Source organism: Melopsittacus undulatus, chromosome Z (assembly GCF_012275295.1).
Source record: "Melopsittacus undulatus isolate bMelUnd1 chromosome Z, bMelUnd1.mat.Z, whole genome shotgun sequence".
Classification (NCBI taxonomy): domain Eukaryota; kingdom Metazoa; phylum Chordata; class Aves; order Psittaciformes; family Psittaculidae; genus Melopsittacus; species Melopsittacus undulatus.
In genome coordinates this window covers 79,279,495-79,307,434 of record NC_047557.1, presented here as the reverse complement: position 1 = coordinate 79,307,434, position 27,940 = coordinate 79,279,495, and the positions used below count along the sequence as shown (strand labels likewise).

The following is a 27,940-nucleotide window of genomic DNA, read 5'->3' as shown; positions in this document are numbered from 1 at the left end:
TATACTGACCAAAATGCACACTCGTTCCGACACAGGTGGCCAGCCTATGTTGGAAGAAGTTGCCAGCAATATCTATAAAGGTCTGCAAGGGTCGATAGAAACTTGGACATACTTATATTTACCAACTTCTAGTACATGAGTATCACAGAGAGACTGTATCAAAGGAATTGTATATGGGGTCCCAACTCCACGGTCTGACACATTCTTCCCAATACCGCTGATAAGAGCATACAAGAGACCTTCCCATCTCGGGTGGGAAGCACACACACCACGGGAAACTGTGCAATACATCCACATCCCCCACCCATCTCACTTCTCCCTTTACAGCTACCCATTTATCATGAGGATATGGGGATATAAATCAGGCTTCTTTTTCCGGATGAATAGGCTCCAGGTCAAAAGCACCATCCAGGTCAGCATCGGCATTATCAGGCATCTCAGGAGCAGCAACAGCAAACTGATGAACATGCACAGGCTCCTTCTCGGGGTCAATAGGGCTCAGGTTGAAAGGATCATCTTCATCCCCGACATCAATCTTCGCTGCAGCAGCGGCAACCAGTGGAGGTTCGGGGAAGGGGGGGGGGGGGGGGGGGCATGCTGATCTCCATGATCTCATTTTTTTTTTACTTTAACATCTCTAAAACAGTTCTCCAAATGACTAACAAACTTTTCACAGCATCATTGCCTTTCGTGGCTGCATTCCACAGCTTAACTCCTGCCCCATTCCACAAGGATATCTCAAATCCGGTAGACTCATAAATCTCTGGGTAACGTGTCTTCGACCATTTCAACATTAACTTTAGGTCTGTCTCTTTAAGGGTTGCTCCCTTCACCTTAAGAAGGACTGAAAACATCCATAAATCAGGGGCTTCTTCCTTAGTAATTTTCTCCCAAGTCTCGAGATTAAAAGCTTCACCGACTCCCACAATTCTTCCCCTACCTTACGCCATTGATCTTTGGAGAATAACTGTCCCATATTTTCTAACAACCCCCTTCGTCGGCACCAAAATAAAAAGTCCACAAGTTCCTGTCGGGGTATCGAGTACCCTGTTTTCTTCGCTACGCATAGCACTCCTTCTAGCGTAGCCTTTTCTATCGCTGATACAGCGAAACCCATCCCGAACCAGACCGCAGTCTGCCTGACTCACCGGTCAGCCGTGGCCACGTAATTTGAGCTCCTTTCCTGCCTCTCTCGGGCAGCCTGCCTCTCTCGGGCAGCCGGGATCTCCACCTTCTCTCGTCCGCGGTCTCTCTCTCTCCTGGTATCACGTCGGGGTCACCAGAATGCCGCGGCCAGGTGGAGGGGAGAAAACACCGATACGATGTAGGTTCACAAAATGCTCCGTTTATTGATACAAGGCTGCTCTTAATATACTGTCTTACACGCGATCACGCATTACTTGATTGGCTGCTTTGCTTTGCCCACGAGGGATACACGCTCCCCTTTACCTCTCCTGATTGGTTTCACATCCTTCGCTTCAGCTTAGCGTTACATCATGCTTCTGCAATTACTGGCATCCTGTTATTGCATTCCTGTTTTGCTGATCTTGACACTTCTTCTTTTAACCTGGGGTCCTAAGTTCACTTTCTCACAGCTTGCTGTAGGCCTGTTCAAGCGCCCATGCTCGACCCCAACAAGGGGGGACATACAATTATGAATATCATAAAATAGGAGACAGTTGTGGTAAAACTGCTCAGATGCTCCTCAGAGAAAAATGGGATTTCAAAAAGTAGCAGTCTATGGTGTAAGAGAAAGCAAAGAAAAAAAAAAAAGAAATGTTGCATGGAAGCTTCCAGAAAGGCCATGCAAAAAAAAAAAAAAAGGCTGAAACTTAGACCAGCAACAAAGTACAAGCAAAATAGAGGAAAGGACCTAACATGTCAAAAGACATCCCTCTTACGTCCTCCAGCACTCTTCCTGGTACCTGCTGCTCCACAATTCTCTGTAGTATAAGAATATGGATAAGATTTATACTTCTTGTAATGTCAGGAACTGTATTTTGCGTGGTCTATTTTCAACATGCACAAATAATGACTGTTATTTGTATGCCATTTTTGTTTCCAAAATATCTTTTCTTCCTTTGCTGTTCCCTAGTGTAACAGTTTGAGTATCTAATAAATGCAACTTCATTAATATTATCAAGACAAGGAAGTAGAAAAAACACAGCTATATCTATTTGCTTCATTGATGTCTAACAAGTAATTACATGTATTCCATATGAAAAGGAAGGTGTCAACTTAAATTAAATTTTTAGAAACATATTGAAGGAGAAAGGAGGATGAAGGAAATAAATTAAATTACGTTTTTGACAGTACTGTATTAAGATGGTATGAGATGCTATGTTGTTTTGTTTTTATTTTCGCTAACAGGTCAGTAGGTCTAAGTTATTATGACTCATAATGTTGTTACTTTTCTTTCCATATGAATTCTGAAACACTTATTGAGCAGATTTGCACAAGTGACTACACTTACTGAATATTTAATAATTTTTCCTTCTGAAGTTTCCAGTTGTGGTGAGTCGGAGCCAGAAATTATCAGATGCTTGAAGTTGACTTTGATTAATTCCGTCAAGGGTATTGTGAAGCAGATAATTTCTTTGATGCATTCATGGGAGGCAACAGAAAACTATGGAACGTACCAACACAAGCAAATAGTGCCTGAAAGTTTACTGAAAACGATTCCAAAAGAATGGAATTACACTCCTCGGGAAATGAAGAGAAAAGAATCTGGGAAATGTGGGTGAAATTTATACACTGTTTTATCAATTTGTCATAAAAGCTTGTTACTGCCTAAATGGGTGCATATCAAAATTAAATAGAGTTTGTGAGTGTTGCAGTTTGACAATGAATAAAATTATTTCCAAACATCCTGTGTGTTTTTTTTTTTCAAAGCACTTGATGTTAAAATTCAGTTATTCTTACTTGAGGCTTACACCAATGCATACACAAACAAGCTTTTTAAAATAATAAGCATTGTAGTACTGATAATAGTAATACTGAAAATATTTTTAGCATCTGGCAGTAATAAATTGGGATTCAAGGCAGACTAAAGGCATAATGTCTACACTCTTGTCTTAACTGCTGTAACCAGTTCTTAATTATCTTTTCAGTCAGGACTGTTTAAATTTAGATAAATAATGCTGACTGAAATAACAACTTATCCCAGCTTTACAACACAGCAATTTGTGTTTGAATAGTGCTGAAACTGTTACAGAATATGATGCTGCTGGATTGTTGAAACAGCTACTGAAGAAAGAGAAATAATACATGTAATAGAAGATCTTTTGAAGGTTAGATGTAAAGTTGATTTCCAGTATATATTTTCATAGCCTACAGTGCCTAAAGCCTCTATCATTTCAAAAGGGACTTTTGGAAACATTTCAGCATAAATTTATTTGTCACCAAAATCTTACCTGAGGTATTTTCACTATAGTACCATCACTGCAGTATATTCTGGAATAAGTTTTGAATATGTAGATTGCAGGCAAGCCAGGGTATCAATCCATTCTTTCTTTCCATGTATATTCTCCTCAGCAGGTTGAGGCACATTTATGCAGCAGTGTGCTCACTGCACTCGTACTGCAATATCACTTTAATCCAGAGCTTGTATGTCTATTTTAGGCTACCACTAAGCCTGAACTGGTATGCAAGCTGGGACATAAGGCTCAGATTTGGTTACAAGTTAAATTGGGTGTGTGATACCTAAAGCAGATCTAGCAGTTAGGGGAGTTTGTGAGTTTTTTCTCTGTGTGTGTGGTTTTGGGCTTTTTTGTTGTTTGTTTTTAAGTTTTAATTTTAAGAAGTTAACAATACTGATGCAATGAGTCAGGGGGTTTCTTGTATTGTCAGGGTTTTGTTTGGGTGGTTCTTTAAATCTTGACTCTATATTGTGGTTCACCTTTTGGTATATTTTTTTCATTTGGGTTTTGAGCACCATATTCACTGTAGTTTCTTCTACTTTTAATACCTGGAATGTTTAAAATGCTGTGCTATATAGCATGCATGCTTGTATGAAAATTGATAGAGTCAAGTTTTGTAGGGTTGAACATAGAAAGGGATCAATAAAAGTGAGTAAAAGATAATAAAAGAAAACTAAGAAAACTAAAGATTAAGCATATATGTAATGTCCTGAGATATGTAGTGCACTGCTCTATTCATGAAGGTCTAAAAATATTACACTACAATTTTGGAAACAACTTTTTACCATTCAGAATAGCTGGGTGTTGTCTTCTTCATGTATTCTGTAATAACTGTGCACATCAGGACTAATTATTAAGAGACTTTCAGTCTGAATTCTAAATTTTGTAGGCTCTCTGGTTTAATTCATGTTATTGTTTAGATTTTGTGGGATTTTTGTGGAGGGAGCACAATAGAAGTCAAGCTACAGTGTTGAGTACTTAAGCTTTTTACCCATTTCTGTACAAAGAAAGTTAGAAATTATCATACAACATTCAGAAGTATGCTGTGATAGAACTAGAATGTTAATGTTAATCATATCTTCTTTTCTTTCTTTTTTTAAGGCTTCACAAGGCTTGCAGCTCAGGCAGTATCTATTGTAATCAGCAAGTTACCTACAGTGATTGCATGTTTGCCTCCCCCAGTTAAGTACTTCTTTTTTCTGGCTGAGAGAAAAATGTCACGAAACTTTGCTGAATTGAAGAAAGCTGGTCTGCTTGTCTGGAACTTGATTGTAATTATATGTCGAATATTTGAGGATGGAAATACTGCAGAACTTTTAACAGGTGCAACACTTGACAGATGGAGCAAAGAAAAACTCAGTTTAATTCATGTGTGCTTAGAAAGTATTATGGGAAAACAGAAAAGTGGCCCTAAGCAAGTGATCCAGAAGGTTATACAAAGCATTGAACAGCAAAGACCAAACTGGATTGAAAGCCAGTTGCTGAAGGCAAGAAAATTGAGCATGGACTGGTAAGAACATTGTATTTTTCAAATGCTATGTTGTATTTTTTTTTATTTTACTGAGTATTATTGTGTTTATGGGTATAGTTCAATTTAATTAAAAAAAGAGTGGTGATCCTAATAAATTGATTAGTACTTAATATTGATGGCTTTATAGCATGTTTTTGCAACTTAGTTGGTGAAACAGTAAACCGTGGTTATTTCATTGGAAAAGTGTCTTCATAGTACTCAGAGATTTCATATTTTCGTGATGATCCAAAAATATGAACAATTTAATTGGTGTATCTTTCAGAATGTGAATAAGTATGCTGACTAGAAGGCACCACAGTGTATCTATATATTAAGTTTTGTTACAGTGATTAAATTAAGAGTGACTCTATGAAAAGCTTTCAGTGTTCATGTGGGATTAAATAGCAAGTGTACTTCCTTTTAAAATGTAGCAAACCCTGAAGGCAAGTAGGGTATATCAAAACAGGACTAAGAGAGTACCCTGCTGTGCCTTTCTGTGGAAATATCAACCCTTCCCTGGAGATTTGACATTAAAGTCCAAGAGTTTGGAAACTTTATAATGATTTTTTCAGGGAGTTGTGTTCATGTCAAAGTTGATCCTAGTCCAGTCTGGTTTGATGTTGAAGTCATGTACCATTTTGTAAAAACATGATTTATCAGCTCTCCAGTATTACATTTATTGGAGTTACATGACTTACTGAATTAAGTTGTTGACTACTGAAAGTAAGACTTCTTTTTTACAATTAATATTCTTGAAGGTTGCAGTTGTTTCTCTCCTGACAGTAATTTTCCATAGAGACAAAGGATATATTGATGATAGGTCACCAATACCAGTAAACAGACTTTCATACAGCTCTTTAAGGGACAGCATCCTGTTTCTATAAGGAGTTGGTTGACATGAGTAGGACTAAGTAGTAATAGTGTCACATGAATGTCAGTGACATTGACCTTTGTAATATTTATATTTCCATTTAATACTAATTTACAAGCTCCAATCCAATAATTAAAAGATTGAAGCCAGATGCTAGTGACTGAAAGAGTCATAGAATAAAAAAACATAATAGTAATGTGTAGATTGATACTTAATAGATTGGTTCCATACTATGATTTCTAATGTCACTGAGAGAATAGGTATTTAAAAATATAAATGCAGTGTAAGAATATATTGTGGATAACCTCGAAAAACTAAAACTTCAGGATTTGCACTTCTGAAGCTGAGAATTTTAATTCAGTATATCACTCTACTTGCTTTTCTAACATACTGCAAAAATGCTGTATTAGCTATCAAGTATAGGACTGTGAGAAATTAATGTGAGGAAATGTTTCCTGTATGTCTACAGTGCCAACCAAAGTGAGTGCTAGTTTGTGACTAGGGTAACTAATTTTAAGCTTAAGAATGCATTACCTATGCATTTGTGAGTAGTTACAAAAAACTATGATGCAGCGACTACACTAAGTCCCTTGACTTACAGGGGATTTCTGCAATAGAAGTCTAGCATAAATGTTATTTTGCCATTTTTTATTCAAACATCATGAGTCAATTTCAGGGAAAAAGTATCTTGTTAATAAATAGTTGAGATATGCAATGTGGAGGTATAATCTTATTGTAAATGCAAATTATAAAACTAATATATTAAAGCTGAAATTTGAATATCAATTAAACTAAGTAGCAGCCACAATCAGTAAACTAAAGGCAGGTCTCTCAAGAGAAGACTTGTGATGTTTATGTGATTTATTTGAAATAATAATTGAAAATCTAAGTTGGGGTAAATTTATGTTTTGTATAACCTTTTAATTATTAAAGGATTGTTGTGGGTAACTATGCACATGCATTTATATATATATGTTTTAGAAATGTTTATGAACATTTAATAGATCCAGAGCATGGAATAATATAAACCCCAAAAATTTCAAACTTTTGTGATTCATCTACACAGTTGTGGAATCATCTTTAAAGTGCACTGAATTTTTATATGCAAAAGTCTCGCAGGATTTTGTGTTACATTATTGTTATCAGAACTGCTAGCTACATAAGAACTGTAACTATTACATAGTTTCTTCCATTGTGGCATACAAATTAAATTTCGTTTTTAGGAAGATTTCAGAAAAAAATCTTCAGTGGAAGAAAGCATCAGTTGCATGCATTGCCTGTCCTGTGTACTGCCTGAAAGCATTAGTATTCATTAAAATAACCTTCATTTTATGGTAGCCCCAGAGCTGTAAACAGCCACGTTAGATTCTTAAGAACACGCATTCTGAGAAGAAAAGAAATGCCTGTCTTTGTAAAGTAATTTGTCGAGTTGAAGATTATTGTTTTTCATCATGGTGACCCTGACTTGGCTGACTGAGTGCATATACAGATTCAGATGAATGCAGTTATTCCTTAGCTGAGGTCTGCCTCTTTCAGGGCACATTCTTCCTAATGACATGATGGATAGGCAGTCCCAAATCCAGAGAGGAACTCATTAATCATAGCAGTGACTGAATCCAATCATCTGCTTCACCTGCACACTGACAGACAGGAAAGGATGCAATTTGGGTACTGACACGGATACACTCCTTTGTCAGAGGTCCTCAACTTTTTTCAATGTCAGTCATGAAGGAGTTTGGAAAGAAATTCAGTTTGTATCTGTATGTGGCATCAAAAGATCAGTCTTAAGTATGCCTTAATTTTTAAGATCAATTTCTTCGAAGCTTCTTTGTAAAATTATAGCAAAGTATCATTTACTTCTGTTCAGCAAACAACAAAATAATAATTTATGTTTTGAAACTACTTGCTCTGTAGGATGTTCTGCAGCTGCATATGGAAGCAATATCAGCTTTAATGTCCAGCAGCTGTATAGCATTTAAGTGTGCCTGGAGGTCAAGCAGCAGCTTTCAGCAGAACTGACTTTGTAGTCATGGCACACTTTCAACAGTAAACTACAACATACAGCTGATCATTCCAAAATACATTGGAGCTTTTTGGGTTTACTTCAAAAAAATGTGCTTTTTTATATTCAGGATGCTTCTTTCATAGAATTTTAATTAATTCAGTAATGACTGTAGAATTAATAATATATTCTTGTTGGTCTTTCAAGTTTTTGACATGTGTCAAGATGCCAAAATATACCTGTGTCACAGCTCTCATATTTGAAGACAATAATTAGTTTAAGTACCTTTCTTTGTTTCTTTAATATTTTGTCAGCATACAATGTTAAGCTGGTAACATGTTTGTATGTAGAGAGAGCAATCTGACAATAGTCCTAGTTTTGAAAGCATGTTTTTCAAGGCATTTTGGATGGTCACTGTAAGATTTTTTTTTTTTTTTGGTAGCAGTTTCACACAAACACCTTTAAGGAGAAAAGAAGTGCAGGGTAAAAAGTGCAACAAGTGCCAAGTATGTACCTTTGAAACGATTACCATCATACCAATGGAAAGAAAACGACTTCAGTTTAAAACTTCTAACCTATACTTAGAGTAATGGCTACCTTTCTGACATCTTAATTAGTCTTTGATATGTACAGCGACAAGCAAAGAAAAATGTATGAAAGATCAAATGCAAATGCCATTTCTGGTGGCAAAGATACTACTCTAGTGGGAAAGAAAAAAAAATTTGCTGCTTATATATCCATAAAGTAGCAAATGTTTACTGTTTTCATCTTTCAGATTAAAATAATTACATTTTAATACTAAAAACATTTTATTTAACATTTATTAAGTATTTCTATAAAGGCTTATTAGATGTTTATACAGCAACATTTGTCTTGTGCAACCCAAATCTTTGTGGTTTTAAGCTGATTTTAGCTGATTTTAGATTCATATTTTGATTTTTATAAATTTAACTTAGGAATATCTGCACTTTTTCTATATGCCAGTGCCTCAGCCACAGTAGGTGCAACGTTAGAAGAAGGAGATATTGGGTTCACTGAGCAGAAAATAAACACGATGGTCCTGGATATCTGCCACAAACCAGGTGGCAGCGAGTACCTGAGGCAGATTTATCACATCATCCAGCTCAATGAGGTAAGGAAACGACCTTTTTACCGAGCAATTAGGTGTGTACTGGCCTGAGGCAGCGTCTGTTGGCAGCTAAGGGTTAGTCAAGGAGGTGATAATGTTTATTAAAGTCAATATGAAATCCTATATTGTATTGTAATGGAATCCATTCAGTTTAGGCTTTTCTGCAGTTGTGTAGAAAAGAATACTTTCTGGAAAACAATATGGATTTTATTTATGTACTTAAACAGTAGTAAGGCTCATAAACTTCCTTCAGATTCTGTAGACCATAGATACATTTTAGGCATTTGAAAGCTGAGCCCCCCACACCCACAAAAAACAACCTCCAAAAACCAAAAAAAACCCAACACCCCCACCCCCCCCCCAGCAAGGATGTTGAGAAAATGACTGTTATAGGAAGTAAAATGAAATGTGGTAAATCAATTTTCCTTATTTAAAAAACAAATGAAGAAAGAAACAAACAAACCAACCCTAGGGCTGTTCTGAGGAGCTAAATGCATCCACATGAAAACCTTCCTTAATCTAGATAACTCTGTTCATTTAAAGTGCTTTTGAAATCACTGTAAACAAATTCAGATTTGTTTGCTGCACATGGAATTTGGGCAATGTGAAAAAATTATCTCATTATTTCTAATGCTGTACTAAATTGTCCAAAGTTACCTAAAGCATTCTGATTTCATACACTGAAATAGGCACAGGTTTGCTTAAATTGTATGATAACACAGATCTACACAGCTTAATTAAGAAAGTTCTATTTATTAGCTTTAATTACTAAATTACTTTTCCTTGAATGTGTAAGCAGGTGCTGTTAAGATCATTGCAAGTATGCAGAAGTGTTTATAATAAAATGTAAAATAATGCAAATATAGGCATAAGCCAAGATATTTCTTTTTTTTTTTTAAAAAAAAAAAACAATTAGGCAGCTATGTCAGTGTGAAGGAAAGCAGCTCAGTACTGGCACTGTGCTTCTGAAAATCACATCAGCTGTTTAGCTCTTAAGTATATTCTTAAAAGCAACCTTTATGCATCTACGTTTGGAAGCTTTAGAAGCAAAGTAAGCAGGTATGTAGAGATGGCAACCTAATATTAATACAATACAGAATCTTTTAAAGTTTCATCTCAAATAATTAAATGAATTAAATGGTTCAGGAAGTGAATTGAAAATTATTACTGTAATACAGTTCAATCAAAACCTTTTCACCTAGAGCACATTCAGGATTACTCTTACAGAGTGAGGAAAAAATTATGAGCAAGACCTCCGAAAATAGCATGTAATGCAGTAGGTAGGGCAATCACCTAGAGGCCCGAATACAGGCAAGTTTAAATCTTCATTCTGCATGGTTTAGACCAGGGAATTGAATATGCATCTCCCACATCCAGACTAACTCCCCAAACCGCTAGACCATTAGCTACCAGCATGGAACTCTATCCTTTTCCCCTGCTGGAGTTGTTTCGCCCTGTAGAAATTGTAAAATCCATTCTGTAACTTCCAGGGTCAAAAATAGAATCATAATCTAGCTAAGGGGTAGAATGCCTATATCAGGTTCTGGAGACCCTGAGCAAGATCTGGCTCCTGTGAGTATTTGGTTATTTATACAAAGTGGAGCAGTTCCAATAGGAAGTAAGATGCTGAGAGAATTAGGTGTAAGAGGGACTTTAGACTGACTTTCCACATCCCAGGTGTCTTTCCTTGAGTTTCTACAGCTGATAAGAGCTTGTTAAATGTGGAATGTTTCTCAGTGAAAAAAAAACAACAAAAGCTTGTTTTTCTTTTGCTTTGTTTTTTAAAAAACAAGAAGAAAAAGAATCCTGACCAGCTTAAGTCACAGAAGGATGTAACCATATTACTTCAAATTGCCTTTGAAACCATTAGAAAACATTTTAATGCTTAGCGTGGTATTACTGTAATGCACTTTTCAATATCGTTTTTCACTTACTGTGAACGCAATACTGTTTTACTTTTAGTGTGCCCAACTATCAAAAAATAGACTTGATTGCCTGTTCAAACATCCATCCTTTTGTTTGGAGACTCCTTGGACAATCAAGTGATCGTATGCTTAAAATTAGTTTGGAGATCCTTATGCTACACCACTTAATAATTGCCTGTGAATATAGAACAAAATGATGAGACAGAAAATTGTTGTTCTTAATAATTTTCCTTAGAAAAGCAGATGAAAAGGGATATAGTTCTTAGAAGCTGTATTTGGAAATAGAGCTATTATGTTATAAAGATCTAGAATAGATACCATAGAATTCAAAGCTCCCTATTGTCCTTCATGTATTTATCTAAGAGTATAATAATTTTTAAAAGCATTTTTTGACTAATGCCTACAAGAGAGAAGCCAACTTTCCTGAGCTGTCAGGCTCAATAATATTCTGTCTACTTGGTTTCATGACCAGTCAATAATAGTGAGGATATAGCTCACAGGTTTAAAACATTATTTAATTTCTATTTTCACACTTTTGAAACACTAATTTTCAGAGGCTACAATACACGCTGTACTAAAGCGGTTCTTAAAGTAACTCATTTACCAAATTTTAATAAGTCTCTGTGTCAAAACATTAGTCTGCAGTATTCCAAAGACAGAAGAATGCCTGTACTGGGAGGTGAACTGTCTACCACTCAAAATGTTCAAACCCTAGCAAGCATGCACAGCAATTTCCAGTATCTTTGCTAAAAAAACCTACAGAATCTGCTTCTGTTCTCAAGAGGGCTTGGTTGCCCTAGGGATGTCTAGGGATTATGTGATAAAATGTAGGTAATGTAGTGTATTTTCACAGATGTGTTACACTGTCGTCTTAAACCAAAAAAAACTGTCTTCAGAGCCTTTTCGGTTTAGTTGGATTTTTTTCTGCGGGTATTTTGGTTTTGGTTAATTGAGGTTTTTCTGTTTTGGGGTGGTTTTCTTAGTATTTTTCTCTTTCTTATTAGTCTATTTTGTTGGGTTGTTTTTTTTTTTTTAAGTTTTCATGGATTCTTTGTCTGTTTTCATAATCTCATGATTGTCTCAGGCAGTCCTGACCACTGTCTGCAATCAGTGGAGCAAAACAGTCCTACTTTTTCTCTTGCCCTTTGTAGTACTACTAGAAATCATGGTGCTACTGCCTCTTTGTACTACTACTAGAAATCATGGTGCTTGTTTATATATATGGCTGAAACCTTTCTTTCTTTCTGGCTGATTTCACAACATACACTAGTGCCAACACAAGGGAGAAACTGCTACAATATATGTTGACTGAGAGACAACTTGTGCTTTTCAGGCACAGTTGGAGCAGTTTAAACTGATGATGAAATTATTCTTTCATAAAGACCCACTGAGGAGCAGAAGGTGCCTTGACAGGTAGTTCACATGCTCCCTCACCTGCCTCTGAAATTTTTTATCATCTCAGGAGTACTGCAAAATAAAAGGAGGATTTGAATCCACCCATCTTAATGAAGACTCACCTTGAGTACTAGCTCCGTGTTAAGGCAATCCTATCAATGTGGACTTAATTTAATAACAATAAATTGTTTAATCACAGTAGCCCTTCTGGCAAATAGATCTGTGTTTCATTATCTAGCTCTTGGTAAAATGGCTCTGTTTAATCAAAACATTTTATTGGCATGCAATGATGATTTATTTACATAGAAGTTTAAGAAGTGAAAACAGAAAAGATTGTGGCCAAAATAATCATGCGTCTGTTACAGTATAGTTTCTAAAATTCCCATGTAAATAATAAATGACTTCCAGTCTTTGAATGCTCAAACAATTAAAAACAGGTTTTAAGAGTGGGAGAATATTTATTTCCCGTATTTTTGAACATATTCATCAAAGAATTAATTTTAGTCATGTAGTAATTATTTAATGCTGTCAAAAAATAACTTTAAATATTTCTGTGTAGTTTATCATGTAATAGCCATCTTACATTATAACAGCTTATAGGAAACATTTGGTTTTCACTTCCACATATATATATTAGATGAGTACTGAGACACACAATTTGATGACAGTTTCAAAACAATAGCTTATATTATACTAATTTGCTTCAGTTGGATGAATATTCGTGGAGGTTATTTATTGTTTCTTGTAAATCAGTGGTGCTCTTAAAAAAGGTTTCTATTATTTAATCCTTCCATTAATATAAGGAACTTCTATCAAACACACTGAAGTTATGCTTGAAATTTAGGAAAATTTCACTTAGAAAGCTAGGAGGCATATATTGTTCTGTGATTGGATTTTTTGGTTTTTTTTTCTTTCTAAAAGGAATATTTGAAAGAGCAGCTATCTTGTGAGAATTCTTCTGAAGATGGTGTTACCTCCAGTAAATGCCTGCCTTTGACACTTAAGGGCAGAGAAGAGCAGCCTGTCTTCAACCCTTTCCAGGTGTACAGAGAATTTTGTACAAAAGTTTTCAATCAGGTCTGTGAAAATTTGAAACCTTGGTTGTAGTATAACTTTTACCTGTCGATCTTTTTATGGTCATTATAATGTCAGAGGCTGAAATTATGGAAATGGAATTAATTACATATGTTCACATTTGATGAAGTGCAAAGGAGTATTATTACTCAGGAATCTAATCAGGGCACCCTCTACAGTAGCATGATGTTGAAAAAGCCATTATTGTCTTTTTCTTTCATTAGTATTCTTGCATGTAAGATCAATTTGCTTTACTTTGGCTTTCTGTATTAGTTCAGTACAGTGAAGGAAAGCCCACTAGTAGCAACATCTTTTACATCTGTTTAAGAGTACATAGACTTAGTCTCAGTCCTTTGAAAAATGCAGCAAAACTCCAAGTGCATATATAGAATCTTCCTGGTAAGTTTTCCACTGAAGTGCTGAATGGTAAATATAAAGGGTGGTTTGGAAATGCAAAAATTTAACAGAGCAGTGAGAGTAAGCAGGGGAAAAAAACCTCCCCACACTAAAAAGAAGGAAAACATCAATTTCTCCATTCTGCATTGTGTGATATGTAAAGGATTATAACTTATTTACAGAAATTAGTTTCCTGATAATGAAACAATTAAAGAAAATAGCTATAGTAGCATAAATCTCTTTCAGAGTCCACATGATTGATTTGTTACACAAAACAGTATGTAGTTTCTGACAGCACTTGGACGCTTATAAAAAGCCTTACATCATCATTTCTCAAGTCTTCCTAATACATCATCTGCACTTTTGATTCTGCCCCTCAGTTTTAAATATTTAAAAAGAAATGGTATAACAGTAGCACAAAATTCACTTTATAGACTTGTGGTAGAAAGATATCCTTTTTTAGTACAATTATACCAAAGAGAAGGCTGCGTGGAGACCTCATAGCAGCCTTCCCGTATCTGAAAGAGGGCTAATAGGGATGCTGGGGAGGGACTATTCATTAGGGACTGTAGTGATAGGGCAAGGGATAATGGGTTGAAATTTAAACAGGGGAACTTTAGGTTGGATATAAGGAAGAAGTTCTTTAGTGTGAGGGTGGTGAGGCCCTGGAATGGGTTGCCCAGGGAGGTTGTTAATGCTCCATCCCTGGCAATGTTCAAGGCCAGGTTGCACAGAGCCTTGGATGACATGGTTTAGTGTGATATGTCCCTGCCTGTGGCAGGGGCATTGAAACTAGATGATCTCAGGGTCATTTCCAACCCTAACTATTCTATGATCCTATGATTCCAAACTTTGAAATTACATAATCTTCTTTCCTGGTTTTGAGCATTTGTAGCTATCTGTAAGCAGTTTGAAATATTTCAAAATAGTATTGCTGTAAAATGTATTGTTTTGGGGTATGTTTTTTTTGTTTGGTGGTTTTTTTCCTTACTTGTGTAACGAATGCTTAATCATTGACAAGTTACAATAAAAGTGTTAATATCCTCAAAAAGTAGATTAATATCAATTTCACAAGGCTTCACACTCCAGGGTAATATGCTTTAAATTTATCTTTAAAAAAAATAAATTCAATTTGTTCCTTTATGTAAAGCTTAAATTGATATAATTTATTTGGCGACAGAATCAGTTATTCCAATTTGAAATGCAGAAATTATTTTAACATGCCTCAACCGTCAATTCATTAATAGCGTGGCAGAATAAGACCTTCAAGTAGTGACAACTCAGGGCAGAATTCCTCTGCTACTTGACAGGTTTGCAGTGCTCTGTTAATCAACAGATGACAAGGAATAGTTCATATTGAATTGCTTTGGATTTTGTAAACTTTTGGCACAAAGTATATTATCCAAACATGGAAACATATCCTAAAATTAAAAGAAAATAGAATATATCATCAACCTTAAAGTACCATGTGCCAGTCCTATTGTTGACAGTGACAGACTTATTTCCTGACCTAAATAATATTCTTAAATAATTTAGTTCCCTTACCATAAAAGTGCGCATTTATTTAGTGACATGGAAGTGTCTATTTATAACATACTGGGCAGAATAGCTCAGTGTCTGTTTTCCTGTGAAGACCATTACTATTGCCTGTAGAAGATGCCAGAGTACTGGCAGGAAAAAATTGCACTTCTCAAAGGATATATTTCTTTCTAAATCCATTTGTTACTGGTTGGCAACTGCCATGAAACCTAAGAGTTTATAATCCATGGTTAATTTATTGATATTTCTTTATTGCAACTACATGTGTTTTTAATACATCAACCTACGTTTTATTCTTTTATATATTCTAAGTTCTGACACCCTACTGGTTTCACAGCATGCTTTGCCTATGAGTTAATTATGTATTGCTTCTTAAAACTTTTCTCTCAGAAGAGCTTTCTCAGTAGAAGATTTCTGATTTTTTTTCCAAAGCTTTATGAAACATAATTCGTAGTAAACATTTCATGCATTGTTTGTTGGTATATGGAAAAATTGCAATGCATTAGGGTGGTTGACATTTCTCTCCTGAAGTTTAGCTAATTTATCCTTTTCATTTCAAATTTAGCAAGATACTTAATCATAATTTCTATGAATTTTATTGCTCCTAAAACAAAGGTCACTGAAACTCTATTCTGAGATCAACTCTAGCACTTTTTATTAACAATTTGTATATTTCTTACCTTTCAACTCTATAGTTCAGTAGCTGGTTCTAGGAAGTGTGTCATTTCTGTTAACAGTTCAGCCACTTCATTCTTACATTCCTGCAAAAAACTTGAATAATCACCATCTGGTCCCAGTAACTTGTTGCTCTTGATTTTATCAATTTTTCCTGACACCTCAATCTCTGCCAGTGCTGCTGCTCCTCTATTGTCTAATAAGATTAAGTCTAGGCCATACAACACCTCAACAGTATCAACAAAGAATAGTGCTACAAAGAAATTATTTTCCTTCCTTGAAGTGACTTTTTTTTAAACTGACATTTTTATTTATTTTTTTTTATCACAGAACTAATCAGTCTAGTGGACTGAATTTTTATCTGGTATACTTGTAAATTTTCATATTTGCTTCTATGACTGTTACTACTGCCTGTCTAGCTTTTCCTTTTTATCCCTCTTGATTTTACAAATATGTCCTCCGTATTTATTTATCTAATTTTAATTCAGTGTAGTGTATAGAATAGTTGCCTGTTTTCTCCCCAGTGTTGTTCTTCCCCACTGTTCTCTCAGTTGATTTTTTCCCCTTATTTCTTGTTTATCAGATGTTCACTGTTAATTCATCATTCATTTTCCACTTTTGCCATATATTATTCCTTCTTTAGCCACCCTTGTCTCTCTTTCTTATTTTGTATTTCAACTTTATTTCTCTACATTACTTTTATGCATACGCCAAAGATGAGGGTTAAGGGGAAAAAATAAATTAAAAAGGAAGAGAATAAAGTAAAAATTGAAGGATTGCACTGGTTCTGCTCTCCCAGAAGAATTAAATGCTGACTGTAAAAAGAGACTGCAAGATGCAATTTTTTTATTTAGATTTATTCCCATTGTTTTGACTTTTTAATCTTTTTTTTTTTTTTTCCTTAAACTACTCAGTGCTGGTTTAGTGTTACAGAAATTATAATTTTTCTAATTGTTTCCTACAAAATATGTTGAATTCTAGTCACTATTTGACCATTACTGATAAAAATCAATAATAGGCAAAAGGAGTTACTGTTTGGTAAACATAAGAATGTTGTGTGTGATCTTTTGTCTGCCCAGCATTATTGTAGATTGCTTTTATTTAATAAATAAGCAATACAGAGTTATATTTGTTCATATTGTCTAGACTTGCTGCTGTTTATAATAACCATCTAGTGACTGGAGTGCTTTACCAAACAATAGACAAGTAAACCATCACTCTAATTGCAATACAGGTTACATTTTGAATTCTTGCTATACCAAGTTTTTAATGAAAATCTTTTTGCTGACAGTAGAAAATTGCTATTACATAAAAAGTTGCCAATTATTTTGCTTTTCAAACAAAGAGTCAAGCTCTCAGACAAAGTAGTTGGGCAGAATGCCATTAACAGTTGGAGGAACAACAGTTCAAAAATTGATGTATCTTTTTATAAATAATGGCTACATCCCCAAATCGATTTATAAATTAATTTCTGTCTTATTGGAATACAAAACATCTTCTGTGGACATGATTGATATCATCTGTCTAAGCCCTTGTTCTAGCCCCCCCTCCTTCTTGGTTAGTGTATCACAGCTGGGGCTTTAATTTAATGATCATATTAACATGGATTAATAACTAACAATAGCTTCTTGCCATGTATCAACAGTCAACCATTACTGAATGGAACTGGGATTGGTCAAAGTTGCTGCCAAGTTATTTGGGACTGAATCAGATGACCTTCAGGATGCTGCTGGCACACAGGTAATTATTTGGCAAATAATTTCACTTCCCTATTGTTTTTTTAACTTTGTAATAGTTAATACAAATAGATTTTACTGGTGAAATTAAACATTTTTTTTAATGATTTTTTAAATAGAGATACCTTTTTGTCCAGTTTATTTGATGCATAGAAAGGTAGTTTTCAGTTCCAATTTTGAGGTACATAGTATGTTCCTTCTGTCTGAGACATGAATATATGTTGATATTGCACTTAGACAGTGTTCTTAACAGAAATTAGTAACTTGCAGACCTATGCTGTGAGGGCAGATTTCAGCTGTATAGCACAGAACTTAAAAGATGTTTAATGAAGTTGCAATGAATCTTCAAATGGGGGCATGACAAGTATAACTAGAAATAGAAAGTGTTTCCTTAATAGTTTTTAACTAATTTAAATTATTTTAACATTTTAACATTCTCTTACTTGTAAAATGTAACTGCATAATTGATAAGCATCAATATTTGGTGCTGAATGGATACTTGTTCTGAAAACTGTAGGTGAAAAAAAAAATTCTAAATGTTTGACACTTATATCCTTGTGAAAACTGGAAAACTTGTATCTTGCAAAAAAGTTTAACATTCCATTCTTAATTCTGAATCCTCCTGGTGATATCTAATATGGTCATATCGTTCATCTTTTAAACTGAAACATTTCTTTATTTAGAAATTAGAGTGGCAGTTTCAAAATGTGAGAATTTGTATGTAAAAATGTTTTATGGGTATTTCTATGATTTTTTCTCAATTTATTGCTGGCAGTTAGTCTTAAACATTAAAGTCTTCATTTCATATATAAAATACTTGTACAGTCTATTTCCAGTCATCTTTCTTAATTTTGCTATGATTAATTCTTTCCCCACCCAAATTATCGTCTTCCAAAATCTTGATGCAATTGCCCAAAAGGTGATGCTGTTGAAAATGTGCCATTCAGTTCTCGTGTCTTCTGTTACCCACTACCAGATGGAATACGGGTCCTCATGGACTTTCTGGTCTGTGCCAGTAGGGTGATGTCTGTGTTAAATGGCAGAAAATTCAGTATCGTTTGGTTTTTTTTTTTCCTTTCCATGATAGTTCTGCTGAATGCTTACATTTGGCCTTCGTTAAAAATAAACTGGTTTGCTCTTCTGAAAGAGATTCTCATAGAAAGTCTTGGATTCAAGATGGTTCTTGACATTTTCCTTCAGGCTGATGTCATCACTATGAGTCAAAGGGAACAAAGAGTACTGCTGTGATTTGCCAGCGAAACATTTCCTGTGGCTGTTTCATCTCCTCTGTTACCTTGAAACATTTAATTTTTCTTTTGATCTCTTTATAGAGTTTTGAAAGAAGTCATGTATATGCTTTCTCTGTCTTTTTCTATATTTCAGGCATTTGTCATATCATCTATTGTTGCTATTTAATTATTATTTTTTACTCAATAATTGTCATCACCCTTCCTAATTTGAAAATATCTCCATTCATTCCTCTTCTAATCTAGAAGTGACATTATGCAAGCCATTAGCGATTAGCTCATGGATTTACTATTGAAACTACTCTACTTTGAAGACCAACAGATCATTTAAGCCCATTGTGATCATTAAGTAGAACTGCTAATCTAGTATCTGTCATAGTGATCAGTGTCTCCAGTACAGCTTGTGTTTACATGACTTACTTTTTAGCACAGCTTAAGTATGTCTGCTCATGTTTTCCAACTGGATAGGCCAATTCTAGCTGGTCTTATGGCCAATCAAGCTTTGCAGTAACTCAGGTGAGCCCTGTCCTTAGGTTGATTCTCCATGCTTCTTAAAATTGCATAAATCTCAGGAATTAAGGTTCAGACTGAATGGGTGTCTGCTTATTTTGACTCTTGTTTATGATGAACATAATCTGTTTCTACTACTTGCCTTCTGAGATGTGTTAAACAAAACTAAGGACAGTAGTAGTTTTTAAAAAGAATCAGAATCATCAGTTTCAGAGTGCCAGAATACTTTAATTGATCCTTTCTTTAACACATGCTAAAGCTTTCACTTATCTGTTACTTCTGTGTAGGCAAAAATATTTTTACCTATTCACAGTGATATTGGGGTCTATTTGATTTTATTTATATAATAAGAAATATAAATTAATGTATTATATATTATATTTGAAGAGAAATGCTGTCTGTTGCGTATGAAGTAAAATAAATATGCTCTGCTCTCTCTTTGGTGGAAAGAGTAACAATGCTTAGGGGACTCATTTACAAGGGAAATGCTCCCTTAACCTAGTTAATGACTGAGTTAGGTGGGAAGTGGGTTATGGGAGCATTGTCCCAGAGCCAGCAAGTGGTAGGCAAATTAATTGGTTGGTGGTTAGGGGAATGTAAAAGACTTTTTAAGACTGGTTAAAAAGAGAATGAATTGTTGTATACTACTCACTGTTGGGTCCACTTGCGCATGTGAATCTAATCCATCCTTTCCTATCATCCTCAAAGTAAAAGCGTTCAGGACATTTTTCAGATGAGCAATGTGGATGATTAATGATATTATTTTATTTCAAAGCTATCAAATATAGAACATTGTTCGGAGAAGCCTAATAAAGTTGAGCAGCAAGCAGTAACATAGAAAACTTAATGTTCATCCCTATTTACAGTTCATACCTATAGAATCTGTGAAGCTTTCCTTACAGGAAGAAAAGGGAGCTATTATTTTTATTTATTTTTATGTATAGTTTGAGCTGCAAGAATAAAAGTTAAAACATACTTTTCAATTATACTTGAAATAATCTTTTAATAATAAATCCATTAACACTCAGCTAAATTATAGTACCTGATCTACCCAAGGTTTTAAAAACATCCTGCTTTCTTGCACAGATACATGCTGCTTTTTCAAATATTGGCACTTACTTGTGCATTCTTAGATATTGCAGTACCAAATAGGAGTTTCATAGCTATAATACATATATGAAGGCAAAAAGGCCATGTGCATGTAGCTATTTTTTAACTCACATGTATCTCAACTTTTAATCCCTTTCCTGTCGTAAAGGAAAAATTGTTATTGTCTGGCTAAATCAGCCTTTTGAAATTGTTTCTGCAGTTTAATCAACTATTTTATCAACTATTATCTCTTCTTTTTAACTCTCTGGCCACTATCTAAGTTATCACATTTGAAAATACTTTATAAACTGTGGTGAGTTGATCCCAGCCAGCAGCTAAATGTCCATATAGCTGATCGTTCACTCCTAGCACAATGGGATGGGGGAGAGAACTTGGAAGAACAAAGGTGAGAAAACTCAACAGGTTCAGAGAAAGACAGTTTAATAAGTGAAGCAAAGCTGCATACGCAAACAAAGCACAACAAGGAATTCATTCAGTGCTTCCCTCACCAGGCAAATGCCCAACCACTTCCTGGAAATCAGGGCTTCATCTTGCACAGTGGTTATTTGGCAAGCCAAATACCATGATGTCAAAAAGCCAATGCTTCCTCTTCCTTTCCCCAGCTTTTACTGATGCCCATAACACTCTACGGAATGGAATATCTCATTGTCATTGTGGGTCAGCTGTTGTGGCTATGCTACCTCCCAGCTCCTTGCAACCCCTAGCCCACTTGCTGGGTGGGCAGAGTGGGAAAAATAAGAGGCCTTGGTGCTATGCAAGTACCACTCAGCAGACACAAAACCAAAGCACAGCACCATACATTACCCTTCTTATATATATACTCTTCTTTATATTGATACATAAGTTAAATACTTTCTGATCACTTATTTTCAGAGAAGTATCTCAGCAACATGTACATAGTTATAAGATATTGATGTTTTTCTGGCTTTTGAGATGTGACCTTCCTTCCACAGCTCTGCCGGACCTTCAAGTCACTGAATACATTACTGTAGAAACAATAACTACATTCCACTCACTGTAATCATGAGAAACAACCAAGGCCTTTTTTGTAACATATGAAGCTCTTCTCCAATATTGCATTAATTTGGTGTTCTAAGGAGGAGCATCCAGGATTTCCTCCTTTGATCTGAGGGAAGTTTCACAGAGCATTGGTGCCAGCACAGGGCAGTAAGTAGTGATTTGGTTGGAATGATGTGGAGTTGCGTGTGCCAACAGGAGCACTCTGGGAGCTAGAGGAACAGAACTCATGACTGGCAAAGCCAGTGACACCAGGTATAGATCTTAAGAAAAGGAAACATAACAACTTATTTAATAACTGAGAGGGGAATGTGTTGATTTACCATAAATGCATCAGATGAGATATAGTACCAATTTAGAGAAATTATGCAAGTTAAACCCAGTATTTAAGTAAGAAATGTCATGAAAAACATCTAAACTGGAAACTAGAAGATCATTTCCAACAGATAAACCAGTGTAGCTCGGGAGCAGTTTTCCAGAAAGTGTTTGCACAGTGATATGAGCTTAATTAGTTTTAAGCTGAAACAGGTTAGACAAGTTGTTTACTTCCAGTCATGTGTTCCTGTGATAAATATTATCAACTGCCCAGCAGCTTCTCAAAGCAGAGTATAAAACCTGAAATTGTTTATATATTGGCTTTAAGGAAACTACTAAAAATTAGTAACTTGTTTTCTACTAAAACTGGATAATATATCTAGGCTTTCTAGTAATGTTTGCTGCAAAATACACCCAAACTCTCACATTCTTCAGTCTGTAGTATTTTTCTTAACATTGTCCAGACTGCATTCTGTTTGAGAACCTACTGGGCTGTTTGAAAATGAAACTGCTTTTTAGGAATAGGAAGGTAAAGACTATTCTTGTCAGCCCCAAGATGAGAAGATCCCTTTATGATGTGGAAGCTGATGTTGGACCTACTGTCTCTCTTTTTTTGAAATCCTTTTGACTTCATTGGGTGAAGACTATTTTCCTTTTGCAAATAAATTTAATATAGTGGTGGCATTTGTTCCCCATACTAGAGTTAGGTGACAAAATTATATATTTTACCATTGATTAAGTTTAATAAAACTGAAATTAAGTAAACAATTCTTGTTTAGAATTTTGAATGATTGCAGGGCAAAATATGCATAGCTTTTGTATATTCTAGTGGATACACAGGCACCATCTGTTGAAAATGGTAGCCATATGTTGAACTATTTATAGAAAATGTTTATATTCATTGTGTTTTTTATTATCTAGATATCCAGAAAATGCTCTTTTAAAATCCAGTTTATCAACACATGGAAAAATGTATTATATAGTTTTGAAATATAAAAGAATGTCAGCAAGCTGCATGTGCTTTGCTGTCTGGAAGATTTTTTTTTATGCAACTCTACAAAAGCCCAAGTCTGAGAAATAAGTGAAAATACCCTGGATATGAAAAAATAGGAACTTCTATAACAATTGTCTTCTTAGAAGATATGAATGGTGGAAGAGCAGTTACTGGCATGATGCCAAAATAAAGACTGTATCTGCTTGGCAGATGATGCCAGTGTTACGTCTGGTGTACTTTCTGATGTGTTAGTCAATCTGTCTTTGGATCTGCGGATACTCCTAGACCTTTTGTGTCCAAATTGCTGGATATCGGAAATCCATATTGTTGTTACAACTACAACCATTAATGATGTGGTGGTGAAGAACTGAAATGCCATTAATACTACAGTAATCACCACCAGCTTGGTGAGATTATAATGGATGCCCTTATAATGCATGTGAGAATGGGCTTTCTAAAATGCATGGAAGGCTATGAAAGACAGTACCCCACTGTTCCTGTGTCAAAAGATGCAGGTGAATGGTATTAATCCATTATTGCACATCTCTTGGCTGATCATAGAATCAGGTTTAAATCCTAATACTAGATGTACACACACACAAAAAAAAGAAGGGAACAAAAGCCACTAATTTTGAGGAAAATATGATTTTGACCTTTCTGGATAAGCAAGGACCCTTTTCCATAAATGAGTTGGTCAATAACAAGGTATATGTCACATCTGTCAGCATAAGGATTCTCTCCCATCTGCTTATCCTCTGCTGACATAGCTAATGAAACTGTACTCTGACCTTAAAGGATCTGTCAGAAGTAGGCTTAGTTCCCTGCCTGGCAGTTTTAAAGCACTGGTGGCAGAACAAAGATCAGTGAGCAAGAGGGAAGATAGTAGCCTGTATTACATACTGTTTGAATGCCACTTCAGCCACTATTATGTATACAGCTGTAGCATGAATTTCACAAGTTAAGTGAGGCTAAAGGTGAGACTTCCCATATGCAGTATGCTTTAGACTTTCCTAGTTGTTAGCAGTCTCTCTTTCCTGCAGACACGTTGATGAATTCTATGAATCAAGCAATATTATCCAAAACCAATCTCCAACAAAAGATGCTAAAAAGTAAGGGACTGCCATATTCCAATGACTACTTAATGCGAGTTCCTTTTTAAAACTTAGAAGTTCTTTATTATGAAACCTTTGCCTGCTAGGGTATGGAAATATGTACTTAGCAAATCTCTTTGAAGTAATAACTATAAAATTGTTTAAATAAGGTTTCAGTCTAATTTGATGTTATTTCCAGTGCTCAAACCTGGCCTCTAGAAAAGAAAAAGAAAAAAAAGTGTTGGTGATACATGTTTTTCATTTAATAGTGCAATAAGTACAACTTGTTGGCTAGATTGTAGGCTGGTGAGCTAAACCCCATTCTAAAATAATACTGTCTCATTGTATCTTAGTTTCCCCATTTAAAATTAGGTAACATTTGCCCACATTTATATTCTTTCATATAGTTTGAAAATATATATAAAAAAGAAATGGCAAAAATCCTAAATGAATGCAAATATATTAGTGTTAATAATGCACGTATGTATTTATTGTCGGGATTCACATTTAATTTTTTTTTAAAGGTCTATATCTTTTCTTCATTACTAGATATTTTTGTATACTGTAACCACAAATCATTATTTGGAAGTGTGACACTTCAACATTTCATGTCATTATGCAATTAACCTGGTGACTGGCTTCCCTTGACATCACTGACTTTCCTTAAAAATAGATACTTCCTTTCATCTGCAGATAATTTGCCTTTCTTTCAACTTTCTCACATCCTGTTGCTCACTCGGTATTCTTAATGGAGAAAATCATATTTGTTTTCCTATCCTTTTATTCTTCCTTTTTCTGAGCTTTTCTGATCCAAGTTTTCTTTCTTAATAGGTACATAGTGATAATAAATATGTACAAAACCTGTAAATGTGTATTAATGAATGCAGGGTGCTGACTACTCCAACTGTACTCAAGGCTTAGCTATTCATCCTATCTATAGGCTTTTTGACACCCCTACAAAGGAAGAGGCTATGGAACACAAGAAAACAAGCTAAAAGCCTGTTTTGCCCACCAACCCATTATTTCTTATTCTGTTTCTTTCAGTAGAGGGATTTTCAGCAAAGTGCTAGTACTGCAGAGTAATTCAATTTCCATACAGGGATCTCAATTTCTTTGCAAGCTGTAAAGAGTTGAGACATGCAAATCTCCTCTAAGCTAGAGGGGGAAGTATTAATATTAGAGTTAAACAGATGGAAAATCTGGTCCTGCAAGTCACCTTTAAGGTTTCTTCTACACTCCAAAATTAGTTTATAGCAAAGCCAGGATTAGAACCTGGCGCTTTTAACTAAAATTTTAAGAGGCAAAGGTACCATATAGTAGTTGGTCTGTGGGAACTGTTTATGTGCACAGCCCTGGGTGGCAACAAAGGGGAAGTGGCTCAGCTTTAGTTAACACTTAATTGCTTAGCTAATTTGAATTACCTTTCAGTCTTAGGAAATGATAAGCCCATTACTTTGCTTCCAAAGGAGATGGGGAACAACTGCATGCTTTCTTTTATGCTTAAAACAATTGTTGCTACCACAAAGTAGGTACTGGTAAGTAAGGACTGCTAGCTGCTACTGTGTAGATCACACACCTTTCTACCTGTAGTCACTCTCTCAGAGCTACAGCTTTCTCACACGGGCTTTTTCACATGACTTTGCTACTGAACTTCCTCTGGCTCGACCTGATTCAATTGCTAATTGCTTATGAAAGGATGACAAATCACAAATACCTCATTGCCTTTTCCCCAGGCCCAGTTTTCAAAGTCAAACAGGCCTTGGAAGTTTTAGAATTGTGATACAGTTTTGAAGATACAGCTAAGTCATTTTCTATGTGCTCTTAATGGGTTCTGTGATGAGTGGCAAGTAGTCAGTTTAAAATCTACATGGACTCTGTGAACTGGGGATTTCTGATACTGACTGATACTCTGTCCCAGAAAAACTGTTTCTTATGTTGTTTTGTGTTGGTTGTTATTTTTTGGGTTTGTTTTTTTTTTGTTTTGTTTGTTTTTTCCTTTTAAACTTTCTTCTGAGTTCTAACAACAAAATTTAGCCTTTCTAAAGAGGGGGAAACCATTATACATCCTGCATCATGTAGCAGAGAGTGAATTCAGAATTGTCATTCTAATAGTTGACACTGGAAAATGTCATTGAAGAAAGCTTTTTCATCTTAGTCTTTAGATTGACGGGTTATGACAAAACTGCATTCATGTTGCTTGAATACATCTTTTGTCTAGTTTTACATGCTTTTTGACTTGTCTAGAAAATGACATATTGAGTTTTTCGTTAGCCTTAACCAGGTGTGATTTTCTTTATGGAAGATACCTTGGTAGGACTACAGTTGAAGGCGAAGAAACCATTGAAGCTTAGAAAGGCCACAGCCCTTCTTCAGATGGTAGTGATGAATTAAAAGACTCATTAATCAACAGCCAAGTCACAGGTGTGATGGCTTGCCTGCAAACTGCCAACAGACTGTGAAAGTCACATCCAACACATGAAACTGCTAAACTAGACACATCTATAAACATTATTAAACTTTTTTCTTTCTATTTTAGTTTAGAAACACAACCCTATCATGTTTTCATTGTTGCTTGGTTTTGTTGTGGGGTTTTTTTAAGCAAAAGTGTTTGTTTTTGAAGAAATACTACTCAATTTAGGGAACAAAAGAAAAACATGATACTCTTTTCATCTTTTGGTCATTTTAATACAATAACGAGTTCATTTCAATGGATGTGCAGTTTTGATTGCAGTGATAATTGTATATAGCATTATACATTTTTGTACACATAAAGTAAATGCAAAATCTTTATCAGAAAAAATTAATACAGGAATTTCCTGCACATAAATGAGTGGTCATTTTCTTCATGATTTTCCAGTCCTTTGCTCTAGCACAAAAACCATCTGGAACAAAGGTTCAGTTACGCTCTAGTGCCGCAATGTAGACAGTAATAAAATGTTTAAAATGAAATGAAGTTTTTATCATTTAATCAACCTGCACTGCATTTTTCACCTGCACTGATAGGAAAACCCCATAATAAGAAGCCAAAGAATGAAATCTCCATATGATTCTTCCACATCAGTTCTTCCTTCTGTGGATCCCCTGGAATGAAGGAGAGTCTAGTCAGAGGTCTTATGTCTCCCCATTAATTTTTTTCCCCCAGATTATCCTTAAATTGATATACTCCCTATAGATAAAAATTAATTTTACTCTGTCAAAGAGCAATGAATATGAATTTGCTTGGCTTTTTGTATTTGCTAATTCCTTGGTTTCCTTAATTCTTATCTTTTTCCAAATATGGATAATCAGGATATTAAAAATTCTTTTTTAAAATCTGAAGCAGATGAGAACAGTGCCCACCTTCATCTGAGATAAGGAATTTCTTCAGTTAAATAGTCTGATCTTCTGTTTCCCTTTTTAACACATCTGTCTGTTTTTAACTTCTATCTAGAAATTAATTTTAATTTGCAGTCCATTTTCTCTACAGTTTTCAGCCTGGATTGCCAGTTGTAAAGTTACTCTGGTCTTACCCAATTTAAGTCAATGTATGGGTATAATGCCTGCTGGCTCAGCAACACTGTAATGCACGCAAAAGACAAGGAAGCAATAGTGCTGCATTTATTGAAGTAATAAGGTATTATAATAGTGATATATCAAAAGTGATATCTGCTTTGCCTTTACAAGGCTCAGTAAGCAGATACTTGAATATACCTGTCTTTAAGATATATCTGTAACAGATTTTATCTGACTACTCAATGTAGCGCTACTGCTTGTTATTGGAGGGCTTGTTAAAGTATATACGGCTGTCATGTCATGTCACCCATTTTAGAAAGAACTGTTGTAATTTCGTTTTAATGGCAGTGTATTTTAAAACGGATTTTACTATTGGGATCAGGAGAATTGTATTTTGTTTCAAGTTTGACCGTAGATTATTGCCTATGGTTTTTAGATTATAGACCATTAACTTTCTGCTGTTGCTTTAACTCAGTAATTAAACACCCCCACA

The 27,940-nt window shown here is 35.2% G+C and overlaps 1 protein-coding gene across 1 annotated transcript in view; it reads left to right on the top strand.

The window, feature by feature from the left end:
• LOC101875606 (uncharacterized protein KIAA0825) overlaps nt 1-27,940 on the top strand; it is a 181,079-nt gene that overhangs the window by 36,964 nt on the left and 116,175 nt on the right. Inside the window, 5 exon segments of the mRNA XM_034073242.1 lie at nt 2,503-2,736; nt 4,521-4,929; nt 8,787-8,934; nt 13,173-13,328; nt 17,581-17,675. Coding sequence (XP_033929133.1) covers nt 2,503-2,736; nt 4,521-4,929; nt 8,787-8,934; nt 13,173-13,328; nt 17,581-17,675 — 1,042 coding nt within the window.